The sequence below is a fragment of the Macrotis lagotis genome, chromosome 3, assembly GCF_037893015.1.
Source record: "Macrotis lagotis isolate mMagLag1 chromosome 3, bilby.v1.9.chrom.fasta, whole genome shotgun sequence".
Lineage (NCBI taxonomy): Eukaryota > Metazoa > Chordata > Mammalia > Peramelemorphia > Peramelidae > Macrotis > Macrotis lagotis.
The window spans coordinates 273,342,600-273,360,596 of record NC_133660.1 but is presented as its reverse complement, the minus strand read 5'-3'; the positions used below and the strand labels follow the sequence as shown (position 1 = coordinate 273,360,596).

At 47.4% G+C, this 17,997-nt stretch overlaps 2 protein-coding genes and 1 long non-coding RNA gene across 4 annotated transcripts in view; 2 read left to right on the top strand and 1 right to left on the bottom strand.

The window, feature by feature from the left end:
• The first annotated feature begins 439 nt into the window (after positions 1-439).
• On the top strand, positions 440-1,281 carry BET1L (Bet1 golgi vesicular membrane trafficking protein like). The gene is made up of 4 exons (XM_074230659.1): positions 440-523; positions 644-756; positions 854-910; positions 994-1,281. Exons 1-4 carry the CDS (start codon positions 505-507, stop codon positions 1,159-1,161), a joined length of 357 nt encoding a protein of 118 aa, XP_074086760.1. The 5' UTR covers positions 440-504; the 3' UTR covers positions 1,162-1,281.
• Positions 1,282-3,234: 1,953 nt separating this feature from the next.
• The window catches only part of CIMAP1A (ciliary microtubule associated protein 1A), a 15,319-nt gene continuing 556 nt past the window's right edge, over positions 3,235-17,997 (bottom strand). For both annotated transcript variants that reach the window (XM_074230658.1, XM_074230657.1), the window contains exons 2-7: positions 16,958-17,085; positions 16,382-16,582; positions 16,054-16,155; positions 4,278-4,399; positions 3,733-3,873; positions 3,235-3,612 (exon numbers count right to left, since the gene is read on the bottom strand). In XM_074230658.1, coding sequence (XP_074086759.1) covers positions 3,523-3,612; positions 3,733-3,873; positions 4,278-4,399; positions 16,054-16,155; positions 16,382-16,582; positions 16,958-17,066 — 765 coding nt within the window. In that variant the 5' untranslated portion in view covers positions 17,067-17,085 and the 3' untranslated portion in view covers positions 3,235-3,522. The remainder of the gene's footprint in view (positions 3,613-3,732; positions 3,874-4,277; positions 4,400-16,053; positions 16,156-16,381; positions 16,583-16,957; positions 17,086-17,997) is intronic.
• Positions 13,022-17,997, top strand: part of LOC141518542 (uncharacterized) — a 27,691-nt gene continuing 22,715 nt past the window's right edge. The window contains exon 1 of the long non-coding RNA XR_012477223.1: positions 13,022-17,909. This is a non-coding gene — a long non-coding RNA (uncharacterized LOC141518542). The remainder of the gene's footprint in view (positions 17,910-17,997) is intronic.

Here is a 17,997-nt window from a genome sequence, read left to right as displayed (position 1 = left end):
CAAGTGGAGGGGCAGCCGGAGACAAGGAGGGACTGAGGCTCAGCCTGGGGGTGACGGGGTCCGCGGCGGCCACGCAGGACCCGGCCTCAGCTTCCTCGTCTAGTCAGGGAGGCCAACCCGCTCCGGCTCCGAACCCGGCTGAGCACGGGGGCACCAGGGTTGGAGAAGAGAAGGCGAGGGTGGGAGGGGGCTCCTGGGGTCAAGGGGCGGGAGGAGGCCTGTGCGGGGGCGGGGCGGGGCGGCTCCCTGGCTCCGCCCCCTGCGGGAGGGGAAGGGCGCCCCCGCCCCCGAGCGCGCCACGCCCCGCACGCACGTCCCGCCGGGTCGCGTCACGCACGCACGCCCCGCCGCTGCCACGCCCCGCACGCACGCCCCGCCGGGCCACGTCACGCACGCACGCCCCGGCGCGGCCACGTCACGCACGCACGCCCCGCACGCCCCGTACGCACGTCCCTACGCGCCTCGGGCTGGTTCCGGTTCCGGAGGCGGCGGGAGGCGGCGGCCATGGCGAGCTGGGCCCGGGGTGAGGCGGGGGCGGCGCTGGGGGGCGGGGGTGGAGGGCCGGAGGGCAGGGGGCGGGGCCGAGGGCCCCCTCCCCACCCCCCTGACCCCTGACCCCTGTCCCCCCCCCCGCTCCGGGTAGGCCCAGGCCCGGGGGGCGGCGCCGCCGCGGACGCGGACACGGACTCGATCCTGGACAGCGGGAACCAGCGCTTGGCGGACGGGCTGGCGGCCAAGGTCACGCGCCTCAAGGCCGTGCGTGTCCGCGGGGCCGCGGGGGGGCCGGGGAGGAGGGAGGGAGGGGAGGGGGGGCAGCGCCGCCTGAGCCCCGGCTCTGCCCCTCCCCCCCCAGCTGGCCTTGGACATGGACCGGGACGCGGAGGAGCAGAACCGCTACCTGGACGGCATGGTGAGCCGCGGGCGGGGGCGGGGGGCGGGCGGGGGGCGCCCCGGGGCCCCGGCCCCCCACTCACGCGCCCCCTTGTGCCCCAGGACGCCGACTTGTCCAGCGTGACCAGCCTGCTGAGCGGGAGCGTGAAGCGCTTCTCGGGCATGACCCGCTCGGGGAGGGACAACCGGCGGCTGCTGCTCGGCGTGGCCGCGGGGCTCATCGTCCTCTTCTTCTTCCTTTCCTACCTGGTGTCCAAGGCTCGGACATGAGTGGGGTCGCCCCCGCGGGAGGGGAGACCCCCTCCCCGAAAGCTTATTTTTGTAACAGCTTCCTTTCCGGGCGTCTGCCGCCCTCCCCTCGTTGTCCAGAATAAAGGAAAAGGCCGCTCAGCACCGGCCACGTCTGCCCCGGACCGCCCCTGACCTTGGCCCCCCGGCCCGGCCTGGTCTAGCCCGGCCTAGCCCGGCCTGGCCGCTCCGGGCAGGGCCCGCAAGTGGATACAAAGTAGCCTTGGGGCCTGTAGATCCCCCCCCCCAGCCCCTCCCCACATATGTGATGGAGACATCACCTAGGAAATAGGAGGGAAGGGGTTCTGTAGGAGCTGGGATTTTGAAGGGCGCAGGGAGGTCTGTGGCAGAGGATGGAGAGTGTTCCAGGCCTGGGCTACAGCCAGAGAAACTGGAGGCCTCTCCTGCTGCTCAGAAGGCCAGCCCCTTGTGGTCTTGATTCTGAATTTTCCCATGATACCCAGCACCTTGGGGGCAGACCTGGCAGTCTTGGTTGAACCTATCTCCTGTCTCCAATGAATTCCAGCCTCAGGTACGGAAAGAATTGCAGATGGGATCGCAAACACTTGTCAGTCACCTGCAAGGGAACATATAGAATGGGAGACATTGCTGTCTATGAAGAATGCCATACTTTGAGACAAAGGAAAAGATAATAGAACCTTCCAGGTATAGACCACAGAGTGAGTCCCAGCAAAATCCTAGGATGTTATTGGATGCTTTAGAAAATGTAGTGTCTCCATGGCACCAGTGAGCAGTACTGTCTAAGAACAGGTCCATTTTAGCCTACATGGTCTCATTTTGGCAGAATTATGTGGACCTCCCAAGAAGGCAAAGAAAATAGTATCTGCAGATTAGGCCAGGGAGTTTTGTTTTGATTCCTGGCAAAATTCCCGAAGATATTAATAAAGGCACAGCTAGTGAACTTATAGAAAAAGAAGTGGTTACAAAGAACCTGCCCTGTTCACAGACTTCTAGATCATGGGAATATTATTGGTGGTCTTTACCTAGATTTTGTACTCTGCATAAGGTAGAGAGAGAGGGGTTCAGAACTGATTACCTAGACCAAACAAGTAATCACTAAAGGTTTAATGTCAGCTTGGAAAAAGGTTTCCAATGAAGGGCCCCCGGGGTCTATGCATAGTCCTCTTGAATAGATCTGTAACTTGGAAAAGGCAGAGGTAGCATACTCATCAAATTTGCTGTTGGTTGACATAAAACTAGGAGTCATAGCTAATATATTGGATTTAATAGGCATAAATTTAAAGTCATACACAAGTTCAAAAATATCACTCTTGCCAATATGAAGGAGATCCAGCTAAAGAGTTCATCTGAAAAAGGAGAGCATTAGTGGAACTTGATGAATTGGTAAGAGGGAAGATGAGAGGAAGTGGTGGGGAGATCCTAGGCTACCTTGGAGAGAATCCTAAGGACTAAGATGAGGATCACTCTGCTCTGCTCTGGCCAGCCTTCAGAATTGTTGCTTTCGGGATCGGGGATCATTCTTCGTGGGGCCTGATTGGAGGGTCTGGAGAAGAGATTCAAGGGAAGTTACCTTCAAGTATTTGGAAGGCTGTCACATGGAAGAGGAAGTTGATTGCTTTACCCTAAAGGTTGGAACTAGTAATGGTAGACAGCTTAATCTAAGAGGCTTGACCTGATGACCATCAAAAAGGAAGGTGGTGACCTCAGGAGGGAGGGGGGCTCCTAGCTGGTGGAGGTGTTGAAACAATTTACAGTTCTGGGTCCCTTCCACCTCTGGAACTGTGGGATGCCTTTTCAGTACTCTCCAGATGATTTACCTGTGGGCTGCACAGTGCAACAATCTCCTGGATTCACCTCGCACTGTACCAATCCAGGGCTATGTTAGGATGGAGTGAGGCTTCCACCTCCCTCCAGGAGCAGCATCCAGGAATACCTGGGTCATCTTGGAGTCCAGTTTGGTTATGTGGCATTGCCCTCTCTCAGACCTGAGGCAAAGCTTCTGGCAGATGAGAGGGTGGTTGTGAAACCTGACAAGGGACCCTTTTTTTCATCTCAACAGACAAGACCTCCATGGCAGATATAATGGGTGATTTATTAAAAATCCAGGCACAGCAGGAAACTAGATTAATAAACATAAACTTCATCATAGAAAAAAATAAATGACATTCACAGTTTCTTAACATGCATGGCCTTGTTCCAGAATGCCCAGCATGGCCAAAACTGTCACCTGATTGCAAGGAGAACTCTCTGATCACCTGCAGAGCTTCTCCCTCAGATAAAAGGCTAATTTGTTGACTGAAGGATCATGATGGAGCCTGGGAGACAGGTAGAGCCACTTGCCCCCAGCCATGAGGAAAGTGCCTATTCCACATCCAAGATGAGAGGGGTCATGTAGTCAGAATGCTTGATTCCAAAACTGAGCAAGGGGGCCGTGGGTTTGTTCATTGTCACCTGGGAGCAGACATAGAAGGGAGGGCTTGTGAGGTGCTGACTTTCCTTCCTTCCCACCCCTGCCCATGCCACCCATCACCCCTGTCCAAGCCACCCTGAACCATGCCCTGTCCCCCAAACCTTCTCTGGGCTGTGAGCCCCTGGGCCTGGCTTGATCGTCTTGTCTCCTACTGCCTCGATGCGGGCTGCTATAGTGTACTGTGGGGCCCTGTACTTCACCACCTGGATATCGGTTTGTCGATACGCAGCAGGGCCTGGTGTCTGTGGGGAAACAGAACCCAGAGGAGTTGCTGCCCACAAAAGGGTTTGAGAGGGCTCCCTGGGAGAGGGCCAGACCCTGAAGAGCTGCTGGGGATGTGTGGGTGTCTGGGTGGGGATTTGTCTATGTCTGTGTCTATTATCAGTGTCTGTGTGTCTGGGTATGGGTGTGTGTGTCTGTTTGTGTGTGTGGCTTTCTGTGTGTATGTCCAGCCACCCCAAGTCTAACCAACTGGGGAGCAGAATGGCCAGGTAGAGAGATCCTCTCCCTGGGACTGTATTCCATTCCTGTTATATGCACCTTGATGTTCCTGGGAAGTTGGGGGAATGGCATTTTGGGCCTGCAGAGAACCTGTCAGGGCTCAGGGGACCAGGAACCCTGAGTGGGAGGTCTTGGGAGTACTTGCCTTGTGAAGGTCCTGGCTGAATCCACCTAGCTTGCTCCGGCCCTTGATGGAAAAGGAGGGCTGGGATACTTTGCCCACAGTGTGTGGCCCCATCACCATCGGCAGCATATAGGCTGCTGGACCTGTTGGGGGTGGAGATCAGACAGGGGTCCCTCTGAATACTGCCCCCATTCTAGCACCCTCTCTTGAGGTTCTCTGATGTGCTCCAGCCAACCCTCCAACCCCCCCCCCCCCCCCCCCGCCCTTTAGGCCCTGAACTGGGTCCTGGTCCACATCACTCAGGCATCCAGGCCTTGTGACCTGCCTTTGAGAAATGGAGCAAGTTTGCATCTGGCTCTCATCCATAAAGAGCAGTTGTAGTCTGGACAGAAAGGATGGGAACTCTTAAGAGTTTGTGACCAGGATGAGAGTTAGGGGAGAAGCTTGGAGAAGACTTTAAAATTCTGTAGGCTATGGTAGTTGAAGAGGGATGGGAAGAAATCAAGAATAACATTCTTAAGTCATAGTCAACAAACAAGCCTGCCATACCCCAGATCTTGGGCTTATACTGGGGCTGCAAAGAGAAGGTAGAAGATAGCCCCTGCCCTCTAGGAGCTCCTAGCTTAATGGAGGAAGAGATAGCACACCAACAAATGGGTACAAATTGAAGGTACAGGCTCTAGAAGTAAGGGGGATCAGGAGAGGCTTCCTGCAGGTTACCTGGAGACAGCTGGAAGATGCCTGGAGTCCAGAGATGGGAACAGCAAGGCCAAGTATGTGGAGAAGGTGGGTGGTATGACACATAAGGAGACTAGAAAAGTATGTGTGGGGGAGGGTGGTGGTAATGAAGGACTTTGATCCTGGGGGTAATTGGGAGGTACTGGAGTTTATTGAGGAGGGAATGATGACCTGAGTTCAAATCTGACCTCAAATATTTGACACTAGCTGTGTGACCTTGGACAAATCACTTAACCCCATTTCCTCATAAAAAAGACCAAAAAAGGGGTGGCTAGGTGGCGCAGTGGATAGAGCACCGTCCCTGGAGTCAGGAGTACTTGAGTTAAAATCCAGCTTCAGATACTTCATAATTACCTAGTTGTGTGGCCTTGGGCAAGCCACTTAACCCCATTGCCTTTCAAAAACCTAAAAAAAAACCCAAACCAAAAAAGACCAAACTGCCATGTTCCTGACTCCAAGGTCAGTGCTCTATCCACTTTGCCACCCAGCTGTCTTCCTAGTAGTAATATTGCTGAATCAAAGGGTATGATTTTAAGGTGATTATTCAAAAATCAAAATGAAATCAATATGTTAGTCTTTCAGTGTGTCTGTGGCTACTCAGACCAATAGGAGCTCAGAATATCTTTCCCATTCAATCACAGTTAGTACATGTGAACATCTGGGGTGTGTTCTCTAAATTTGTGCATCTCACATTTCCTTTGCTTATCTCAGAGAGTATAGCAAGTCCAAAATGCTTAATAAAGATCTTCTAGATGTTCCTGTATCACCTCTTCTGACCCTGGCAGTCAGCACTTGACCTGTGTCAGTTTTCTATAAAAGTCATTTTGGAAAGCATGGACCATCATAGTTGCCCTCTCTGTAGTAATGTTGGAATGCGCAGCAATTTAGCTTGAGAAAGGACCTCAGGGTTTGGGATGTTCTGCCAGGTGATCTTCAGAGTCTTGCTAAGACAATTTAAATGGAAGGAATTCAGTTTCCTGGCATGGTTTTGGGAGATTGTCCAATCAGCACAATAGCTCTGTAGACTGTTAATTTTGTAATCAGTCTAATACTTCTTTCCAACACTTTTTCCTGGAGCCTCCCAAATACCGAGCTAGCTCTGGCAATACTTGTGTTGTCAATGTGTACCTCATTGGATAGGACACTGCTAAGGTAAGCAAACTTGTCGACAGTTCTCAAAACTTTTCCATTTGCAATAATCGAGGGATCCACAGTTGTATGGTTGGTGTTGGCTGATGGAGCACCTGAGTTTTCTTGGTGTTCATTGGTTGACCAAATGAGCACAAGCAGCAGAGAATCAATCCAGACTGTTACATCTGTTTCAGAGGCTGCACTGAGGGCAGATCACACATCAACCTCCCTCCACTTTGGTCTTGGCTTGTCACCTTTTCAAACTGATGAATTTGCTGCAGCTGACCTTGAGGCCATGTTCATCCTCAGTGAAGGCGTATGATATCATGGCTAAAAACATCAAGCTAAAAAGCTGGGAACGGACACATCCTTGTTGAACTCCATTGGTTAATGGGAAAGTGTGAGAGTATTGTTCACCATCCAGATGGGCAAACATGGCTTCCTGAGAGTGAAGTGCAATACTGATGAAATTCTCTGGGCAACCACATTTTGACACAATTTTCCTTGAGCCCTCAAGACAGGCAATATCAAAGACCTTGGTCAGATCTACTCTGTTCTTCTCTTAGGATTTCTCCTAGAGTTGTCAGGCAGCAATCACCATAGCAACTTCTTTTCAACCTTTTCTGAAGCCACACTGACTCTTAGGTAGGTGACCATCTTCCAAGTGAAGGGTCAACTTCATTGGACAATTCTGGCAAAAATCTTGGCAGCAATAACTAAGAGAGAGAACCCCCACCCTGACCCTGGTGACTGTCACAGGGCAATCTATTACCTTTACCTTTATAGTGATAGACAGTGGAGGTGTCCTTGAACTCCTAAGGGATAACCTCAGACCATATAACCTGGAAAATTTCAGTCAATTTTTGTATGAGCACTGGGCTCTTCACCTTGTAATTATCAACTGTAATAGAATTAGCACCACATGCCACAAGAAAGGGGCCTAATGGTATTCAAAATGTCTTCTTCAGTTAGGGTTGGGCTTAGTTCACTCTAAATGGTCAATGACCTCAGCCTTGGTTTATGGTTTGTTGAAAACACTATGGAAGTGGTTAGACCATCACTCTAGGATCATGTCCCTATCATTAATCAATGTGGTTCTATCAGCACTGAGTAGTTGAGGTGGACCATATGTCCTTGGCCCATAAATAATCCTCAGGGTATCATGAAAGCACTTTGGATTGTTACCCTTTGCATAAAACTGGATTTCATCTGTCTTCTTACTGAGCCAAGAATCCTAGATCTCTCTAATCTTCACTTGTACTTTAATTTTGCTGGAATTAAATGCTGCCTTCTTAGAAATGCATGAACTATCCTGCGGGTAAACCCTGTGGAGTTCTTGTTTCTCATTTAGCAGCTTCAGGATTTTTCCATTCTTATCAAACCAGTCTTGATGTTTGTGAGTGTTCTGGCTCAGATGAGTAAATGCTGTGTTGAACACCAAATCTCTGAAAGCTGCCCACTCCTTTTCTGTTAGCAGCAAACTCTTCTGGTTCAGAGAGGCACTCTAGCCTCTGGTAGTCCTTTTGCCTTGGTGTTGCTGCTTTGGTTGAATGTGACTATTTATCTTGGAGAAAATGAGTCTTGTGATCAGTCCAGCATTCTGCACCACACATTGCCTCTGTCAGTCTTGCATCTTGTCTGTCTCTTCTTCTTGCAGTCTCATAGTGTATTAGATAAAATGGGTGATGACTTGATTTGTGCATAAATTGGATTTAAGTGAGACTTGCACAAAGTAATCCACCATACTCTCTTGCAAAGTCACCGTGATCCAGTGGTATGACAAAGTCAAGACAACTGGGGATATCTCTCAATGCAGTGAATGACCTTGGCATCTTCCATGTCTAATCAAACTCTAAGTGCCCCACAGCACCTACTTTAGCTAGCTACATCGCCATTGGAATGAAGTGTTCTTATCTGTCCATTCTGTCAGTGGAAGTCTTCACATGTTTGGGATAGACAATTCTTGACTCACTGATGAATCTGAAACTCCCTCAGCCTCTCCTTGGTTTAGCCTTTTTCACCTTTGGACACCAAAGGTGAAAAGCATCCCTGAAAAGGGCTGGGCAGTCCTCATACCAGAGATTCTAGTCTTACCTGAACACATTGATTCAAATTGCACTCCAGAATGAGTAGATTAGTTCACAATTCTATCAACAATTCATTAGTGTCCCAGTTTTTCCACATTCCCTATAATCTTCATTTTCCTCTTCTGTCATATTAACCAATCTGCTAAGTGTGAGATCTTCTTTCATATGACTATAGATAGCTTTGATTTCTTTGACTGAAAACTACTTGTTCATTCAAACTTTGATAATTTATAAATCAGATCATGATTTGTATTCTTATTGATTTGACTTGGTTCTCTATTTGAGAAATGAGGCCTTTATCAGAAAAACTGTAAAACTTCCTACCCCTCCCTACTCCTTTTTGCTTTCTAATTTTGGCTACATTCAAGCCTTTTCAATGTAATCAATTATTCATTTTTTTTTTGTTAGTTTTTTGCAAGGCAATGGGGTTAAGTGGCTTGCCCAAGGCCACACAGCTAGGTAATCATTAAGTATCCGAGATCAGATTTGAACTCAGGTCCTCCTGACTCCAGGGCTGGTGCTCTATCCACTGCACCACCTAGCTGCCCCGAATTATCCATTTTCTAAAAATTTTTTAGTGCTCTTTATCTCTTGTTTGATCATAAATTCTTCCCTTATCCACAAATCTGACAGGTAAAAGTTTTCATGTTCCCCTAATTTGCTTATGGTGTGCCCTTTTATGTCTAAATCATGAGCCCATTTCATCATTTTGATTTGGATAGATGGTTTGTGATGTTGGTCTATACCTAGTTTCTATCCCATCAGTTTTTGTCAAATGGCGATTCTTGTCCCAAAGCTGGGATAGTATCAAACAGTAGATTTCTGTGGCCATTTACTGGTATGACTTGTATACCTAAGCTAATCTGCTGAGTCACTGTTTTATTTCTTAGCCAGTACCAAATTGTTTTGATGACTTTTGGTTTATAGTACCAGTTGATTTAAGTTGGTTTAAAATGCAGTTTGAGATCTAGTATGCCTACTCTACCTTCCATCACTTTTTTTTGTGGGACAATGGGATTAAGTGACTTGTCCAAGATCACACAGCTAGTAAGTATCAAGTGTCTTGAGACTCCAGTATCAGTGCTCTATTCACTGCACCACCTCAGTGCCTCCCTTCATTTTGCATTATTTTTTTTGTATTAATTTCTTTGATATTCTTGACCTTTTTTCACTACATGAATTTTGTTGATTTTTTCTAGCTGTGTAGAATAATTTTTGATAGTTTGATTGGCATGGCATTGAATAGGTAATTTAATTTAGGTAGAATTGTCATTTTAATTATATTGACTTGGTCTACCCTTGAGCTATTGATATTTTTTCCAATTGTTTAGGTCTCACTTTATGTGAAAGGTGTTTTATAATTGTGTTCACACAGTTTCTAGATTTGTTTTGGCAAGTAGACTCTCAAGAAGTTATTTTAAATAGAATTTCTCTATCTCTTGCTGCTGACTTTGCTGGTTTTATTTATGTAAAGATAGATTAATGTGCATTTATTTTATATCCTGCAACTTTGCCAAAGTTGTTAATTATTCCAAATAGTTTTTTAGTTGACTCTCTAGGATTCTCTAAGTAAACCATAATATCATCTATAATGCCTCTTTTAATTCCTTCAATTTCTTTTTCTTCTCTTGTTGCTAAAACCAACATTTCTAGTACAATGTTGGATAATAATGCTGATAATAGATATCCTTGCTTCACTCTTGATCTTACTTGGAAAGGCTTTTACCTTATCTGTGTTACAGATAATGCTTGGATAGATATTACTTATCATTTTAAGAAAAATTCCATTTATTCATTTGCTTCCTAGAGTTTCTAATAGGAATTGGTGCCATATTTTGTCTGCATCTATTGAGATAATCATATGAATTTTGTTAGTTTTGTTATTAATGTGATCAATTATGCTTATGGTTTTCCTAATATTGATATAACTTGGAATTCCTGGTAAAATTCCACCTGATCATAATGTATTATTCTTATGGTATATTGTGGTAATCTATTTGCATTTTTTTTGCAGAAATTTTCATTAGGGAAATTGGCATATAGTTTTCTTTCTCTGTTTTGGCTCTTCCTGGTTTAGATATCAGTACCTTATTTGTGTTGTAAAAAGAACTTGGTAGACCTCCTTTTCCCATTTTTACAAATATTTTATTTAAATGTTTGGTGGAATTCATTGTGAATCCATCTGGTTCTGGGATTTTTTCCTAGCTCATTTATGGCTTGTTCAATTTCTTCTTCTAAGATGGAGTTATTTAGATATTCTATTTCCTTTTCTGTTAATCTGGGTAATATACATATATATATGTGTGTATATATATATATATATATATATATATATACATTCATCCATTTCTATTAGATTGTCAGATTTATTTGCACATAAGTGGGCAAAATAGCTCCTAATAATTGCTTTAATTTCATCTTTTTTTATATGCTGATAACTTGGTTTTCATTAATAAAATTAACCAGTGGCTTATCTATTTTCTCAAAAAGTTAACTCCTAGTTTTATTAGTTTAATGGTTTTTTTCCCTTTCTATTTTATTAATCTTTTCCTGACATTAGGGTTTTAAAAAAGAATGAAGGCAATAGTGTGGTGTACTGGAGATGGAAAGGCATGGATTGTTGCAGGTAAAAGAGGGTTTACCTTGGCAAGGAGAAGGGCCACCTTTTCGGGTGAGCTAGGGGTGGGGGAGGAGAGTGTGTCAGAAGGTATCAGGGTTAGGACACAAGAAAAGCAGCAGATTGCAAAGATGGAAAGGACTGTGTCTAAAGAAGAGAATGAGTCTACTCAAAGAACTCTCAAAAAACCACTCAGAAGTTTTCAAGTGAGTGGAAGGTCCTGAGATCAGGGCAGGAAGCAAACAGGGAGCAAGCATTACACTGTTTGTGGGGTTCAGGCTTGTGTGGCTATTTGGTTCTACTTGGGGAAAAGGGGGCATGGACAAGATGGAGGGTCCCTGGCTAGGGGCAGAGTGACCTGTCCCAATTGCTTTATCCTCACCCAAGAGAGAGATCTCATACTGAACAGGACAGAACAAAATGTCACAGCTAAGGGAGCTCCAGAGAAGCAGGCTTAGAGCCAGGGTTAGGAAGAGAAGATTTCATTGCAGTGAATGAACTGAAATGGTCAAGTCCAGGACTCATCTCATCTCCTTTATTTTGACAGGATCACTAGACTAGTGAACTTGTGGTCATCTCCAGTGCAGTGCCCCAGCCAACCTCACCTGGCCCTGTGCTGCTTAACATAGCATCAATCCCCTAGATAAAGACAGAGTTGTCTCCCTTATCCAATCTGTCAATGACACAGGCTATGTGGGGCAACTGGTCCAGCAGAGGAGAGTCATAATGAAAAATCATCTCAAAAGGTACCAGTACTTTCAGTCAAATCTAGAAAGAGCATATCTAGAAGTGGTTAAAAGCCTTTCCCTTGGACTTTAAAAATCTACCTCATATGAAATGCAGTGTTCTTCCCTCTTGATCACCCCACCTCAGACCACTGGTCTTATTTTTAGACCTGCCCCCCCAATCCCCCCAGGGGATATCCTCCACAGTCAGAATCTGGCAGAGAAGAGGTCACACATCCCCACCAACTGCCTGAGACATGAGAACAAGCCAACATAATCAATGCAGCAAGGGAGAGAGACAGAGACAGACAGAGACAGAGAGAGAGAGAGAGACAGAGAGGGGGAGAGAGAAAAGAGGCAGAGAGGCAGTAGTATAGGCCAAGCATATAAATAACCAACATTGTCACCTAGGCCACTAATTCTCTTTAGACTTTAATGAAGACAGACCAATATTCTGTGCCCAAGAGTACCAGAAATATCAATCTCCCCACCACTCCCAAGACTACCAGCCCTTCTTCTAGCCCAGCCTCAGCCTACTAGCCATCATCTCAGATCCCACTCAATGGTTGCAGGCCCCATCTTGGTGATCACAGATGATAAAGATCTAGAAAAGAAAGTTCCTTCCCCTGATGTCCTAGGCACTGTTAAGTGATTCCTTAACAGAAATACTTTAGTTTGTATTAGGGAAATGGCTTTTAGAGGCTGTATTCACTTTGATTTTACCTCTGCACCCTAAGGCCCATGCTATCTCTCCATGATCCCTCAAGTAGAAACTCCCTCTAAATGCTATCTGTGCCCTGCCCCTTACACACACACACACACACACACACACACACACACACACACACACACACACACACACTGAGCAGGTGCTGTCTCTGCTTCTCTATGGGTATTTCCAGAGCTCAACACAGGTCCGCACTTCACATGTTTGTTCAGTCATTCATTCAACTGGAATTATCAAATTATCAGTGTGATATGGCAGGTCTGAAAACTAATGCTACCATGCCAAGAGGCCAAGGGTCTAGGAACAAGGCAGTGATTGATCATTCCAGATAGAGCTCAGACCCTATCTAGATCCTTGCTGCCAGTTCGGGGCAATTTAGTTTAAGACTTTGATTACCATTAATATTTCCAGGGGAGAGTAAGCAGGATAGGGAAGGGCCTGGAAGTTGTGGAATGTTTAGCCTGGAGAAAAGAAGATCCAGGGCAACCATGGGAGCTAACTCCAAGTATATGGCAGGCTTCAATTCCAGGGCAGAGCCAAGAGTCATGGAGGAGGGGATGCCTGTCCAAGGATGGGTTGGTTTCAATGATTCCCAAAGTTCCTTCCAAGGTAAGTTGTAAAGAGACTGATCTAGGCTTGTTGGGAAAAATTTCCTCTCAAAGAGAGTTGTCACAGAGAGGAAGGGATTGTATTTGGAGGTAGAGAGGACACAGAGAAAGAGGGAGGGAGGGAGGGACAGAGGCAGAGAGAAACAACAAAGTCATTGCTTAGGGTCTGGGACTAGGGTAAGAATTCTGAATAGATCCCAAAGAGTTATCAGGTAGGTAGGCACAGAGAACAATGTTCAGGAAGGGAATAACCCAAAGTTCCAGATACCACAGAGAGGTCTGCAAGGATGAAGGCTGAGACCCAGGGCATGGACTTGAACCATAAGGAGAAAATGTCTCTGCACTGCTTAGCATGCCCAATTACTAGATGGCAGAGTGTATTTATCATCATCAATAAATGTGTATTAAGCACCTATTGTCTGTGCCAGGCATTATGCTAAGGACTAGAAATATAAATCGGAGCAAAAGACATCCCTGTCCTAAAGAAACTTATAGTCCAATGGGGGAGCCAACATGCAAACAACCATGCAAACAAGCTACAGACAGGATAAATAGGAAATAATGAACAGAGAGAAGGCACTAGAATTTAGAGGGAAAGTCTTCCATTAAAGGATGTGATTTTAGCTGGGACTTAAGGGAAACCAGGGAGGTCAATCATTAGGTGACAATAAAGAGGCAGCACCTTCCAGGCTGAGAGATGGAATCTCTTCTTTTATCCTGGAGACCAGGTTCACTGTATTGAAGAATATTGAAGAAGCCAGGGAGGAAGGTGCAAGAAGACTGGAAAGGTAGGTGGGAGGAAGTTATGCCAAACAGCATTTTGTATTTGATTCTGGAGGTAATAGAGAGCTATTGAAGTTTAAGTGAGTATATGTGGGGTGATATGATCAGACTTACATTGTAGGAAAATTGCTTTGGTGGCTGAATGGAAGATAGACTGATGTGGGGAGAGATTTGAAGCAAGTAGACTCCTGGCAGCTATTGCTGTGGTCCAGGTGTGAGAGGATGAGGGTCTGTACCAGGGTGGGGGCAGGGTCAGAGGAGAGAGAGGTGAGGTCACATGAGAGATGCTCCAGAGGTGCAATCTACAAAAAGCATTCCAAGGGGAAATCTGCAAGGGATGTGGAAGTGAAATCCATGAAAGATACCAAGAGATGAAATGTACAAGGGATGTGGAAGTGAAATCTGCAAGGGATGTGGAAGTGAAATCCATGAAAGATACCAAGAGATGAAATGTACAAGGGATGTGGAAGTGAAATCTGCAAGGGATGTGGAAGTGAAATCCATGAAAGATACCGAAGAGATGAAATGTACAAGGGATGTGGAAGTGAAATCCATGAAAGATACCGAAGAGATGAAATGTACAAGGGATGTGGAAGTGAAATGCACAAGAAATGAGTCCTAGGTTGGGGGGTTGGGGGATGGGAGGTTCTCTCCTTATAGAGTAATAGGGAAGGGAGAGAAGGGTGATGGGAAAGATCTTGAGTTCTGATTTGTACATGCGGAGTTTAAGATGTTCATTGGGTGTTCAGTTTGGGCTGTCTGAAAGACAATTGGACTTTTAGGGAAGGACACATTACTATATTCTAGTGTCGAGTCCTTGGGTCAGCTGCTCAAAGACACCCAGAAGTGAGTGATTAAAGCCACCCCTTCCTCTTGAGGCTCTTCTCTTCCCCAAGTTCACCCTACCTTGAAACTCCAGAGCCACCTGACTCTCCCCCATCCCCCCCCCACATCGTAGCCCTGGCCACTCTACCTCTATAGCATCTCTCCTTTTCCCATTCTCCAGATGCAGTTCTGCCATGTCACTGCCCTACTCAAAAAGGACTTCCTCTGCCTGTTTGGATAAGTTCATGTTTCTCAGTGTTGAGTTGAGGACCTCTCTGGTCTGTAGTCCTAACTCTCCCTATACTTATGCACTAGTCCCCCTACTTGCATTTTACCCAAATCCCCCCATCTATGCACTCTTTCCTTAACAAGCTGGGTACATTCCCACCTCATGCTATTTTCCTCATCTAGAATTCCCTCTTTCGCTCTTTTCTGGGCCCCTTTAAGACCAAGCTTGAAGCTCACTTTCTCCAAGAAGCTTTCTGTGCTTACTTTCTCCTTTCCCATACCTGGAGCCACATGTTATAGGAAGGTCACACTGGACACTGCACAGTTCTAATAAGTTTCAGCAAATCCAGATCTTCTCTGTAGACAAAGGCTCTTGCTCCTGCCTCTGAGGCTTCTGAGTCTATTATATGCTTCCTCAAGCCAAGCAGCATGTTATCAGCTTTGGTTTTGTTTATGCAGGATTCCAGGTCATGGAGCTTGGCCCCAGAAGGGGCTTAATCAAAGTGTGTTGAATCGGATGGACTCTCCATCCCCCCACCTCTTGCATTTCCTTACTCTCTCACACATTGCTCCTTTTCTATGTTGCCAAGCACTCTCTTGCACACGCACACACATGCTCTCACACACTTATGGTCTCTCTCTCCTTGTCTAGCACACAGGAATATCTTATCTCCCCCACCCCCCCAAGCCTGCCTGGGCTGCCACTTTCTACTCTAACTTCTAGGGCCTTGTTTCCTGTCCTCCCCCTCTAGGGAGGTCTCAAGCTTGACTAGTGTTTTCTGGGTTATTTGAAGGGTCCAGCACAGCACAGGACCTTGATACCGGCCTCTCCCTTTCCCCCACCCCTTTCTCCAGGCCTTTCTGCCACCTCCAAGGAGGCCGGGTCCCAGGCTCATCTCTGTCTGTATCTCTCTGTGTCTATTGAAGGGAGGTGATAAAGTAGATAAGAGAACAGGAACTGAAGTCAGGAGGACCCTTGTTCAAATTTGGCCTCAGACACAGATTAACCATGTCTCTCTTCATTTCTGTTTGCCTCATCTTTTATAAAATGGGATTAATAACTGCACCCACTTGTTGTGGGTATAAACCCACCATTTGTAAAGCCCCTTTCTAGTCCTCCAAGCTCTATATAAATGCTAGCTCTCCTCTGTCTGTCTCCTTCCCCACCCTTCCTTTCTCCTTCTTTTCTCCCCTTCTCCTTTCTCCCTTGTCTCCTTCCTCTCTTCTCTCCATCTCCCTCCCCTCTTCATCCCTGTCTCCTCTTTTCCCCCTTCCTCCTCTCTGCTCCTCTGTTTTCAGGGTCCCTTCCTCTGGGCCCTGGTGCAGACCTGGGGTGCTGTCCACACGGAAGGACTTGGTCCTGGCAGAGATGGAGTGACTGGGCGCTGAGTTGAACACATATTTGATGGATTTCTCTGGAGAGTATTCTCCTGTGAGAGAAGAAGATGAAAAACATTTATGTAGCACCTTCCTCTGGCACCACGGAGCACTGTGCAGATCGTAAAATAAGGGGTGCCAGGAAATTAGGGGAGTGAAGGTCAGAGCCATCATTTGACCTCAGATCTTCTGACTCTGAGATGGAGGCAGGACACCAGGAAGGTGGGGGGGGGAAGAAGAGGCAGAAAAAGGGAACTAATTGAAGCATTGACCACTCACCAGGTCCTGGGGTCATGATGGTCTTGGTCTGGTAGCGCCCCAAGATAGAGTAAGCAGGACCCAAGTCCTTGCCTGTTCGGAGCATCTTAGGATTCACACTGTAGCGAGGCCCTGGTGAGTAGTTCTCTGCCAGGACCATGGGGGCCCCACGGAAGCTGTAGGCTGGGGCCCTTAGCTTGGTTGGGGTGTGCTTCACAAAACCTGAAAGTTGGGGTGCGGAGGCAGAAAGTGTTGCTCTCATTCTCCTTTGCACCCAGGCAGCCCTAGGGTCCCACTGCCAAAGTCCTCCTCTGACTGTCCTAGCTCAGCAAAGCTGGGGTTGGCGGGGAGTGGGGAACTCTGAAATCCTAAATACCAGAGGAGCCTGAGAGGGGGATCCCTTAGAGGCTGGAAGGATTGAAGCCTAGGAAATTTGTACTCTTTTTTCATGGGGATGCAATTGCCTGCCCAGGACCCTTACTCCAGCCATCTGATAGCACCCCTCTCTCCTCCCCACCTGGGGTTCCATGTTTGCAGCCTGCAGCTTTTCCTCTCTCTCAGCTCCCCCCCCCCCCCACTTAGCCTGCCTGAAGGTACCTGTGGTTCCTGGGATCATGTACTTGGGGCCTGGGCTGGTGTACAGGGCCATGATGGGCCCCCGAGGGTGGTGGGGCCGCCAGGAGCCCACCCATATATCTTCAGCCATGGTGTCCTCTGTAGAGTTTCTGAGAGAAGAGAGCAGAGCATAGTTAGCCAGTCCCATAGATGGGGAGTAAGGAGAGAGCGGCCTCAGAGTCATGAATAACTCTAAAAATGCCCTGGACATTTCCAGAAGGAAAATGATGACCTAATGTGTGTCTGGAAGCAATGGGGAGGCCCTAGAATTAACTAAGCAGGAGATAGCACAATCCCATTTGCCAGACTCGGGAGAAACTGAGGCAGGTCGGCCAGTCACAGCCTAAAGCTATCTGACATGTTATATTAATTATATTATAGAGACAGCAGTCCAGGCAGGAGGCAGGAGACAAGGAGGGCTTGCCCCCCAAAGGAGACAAGGGTGCTTATGGCAGATTGGATGTGGAGGGCAGAGGGCAGGGTGATCTGTGATGCAGGTCACTTATTGGCCTCCTTATGGTATAAATGAAAAGAAGGGCAAGCAGACTTAGAAGTGGGGAAGTTGGGAGTCAGTGCACACTGTGGAGGGAAGGGAATGATGCTGATTAGGGACTGAGAAACCCTCTCTGCGGGGAGCTGTCAGCTCCCTCTACCACCCAAGGAGTGGTGGCAGAGGGTGCCTGCCTAGTGCCAGTTCTGGGTGCATTCCTCACACTTGAGTGGGCTGTGGGGTGGGTGAGTCTCTGCTCCCCTACAACTGTGGTAGTCTAGTGCCTGGACCTTTGGCACCTCAATCCCACTCCTAAAGGACTGTAGAGCCCCAGAACTGCAGGGTAGGGGGTGTTCATAACAGGCTCAGAAGGGAGCCTACCTACCCCACCTCAACTATACGCCAGATCAACCCTCCTGAACCAGGATGAACCAGGACCAGGAGGTAAGATGGTCATATGTGGGACCACCCAAGAGTGCAGGAGTTGGACCTCTCCCAGCTCGTGGTCTGTTGTCCTTGCCCCCTGCCCCTG

Excerpts from the sequence above, each read along its gene's own strand:
- BET1L (XM_074230659.1), top strand. Across the intron at positions 757-853 it reads AGGTCACGCGCCTCAAGGCC|CTGGCCTTGGACATGGACCG; the intron begins GTGCGTGTCCGC and ends CTCCCCCCCCAG. Across the intron at positions 911-993 it reads ACCGCTACCTGGACGGCATG|GACGCCGACTTGTCCAGCGT; the intron begins GTGAGCCGCGGG and ends CTTGTGCCCCAG.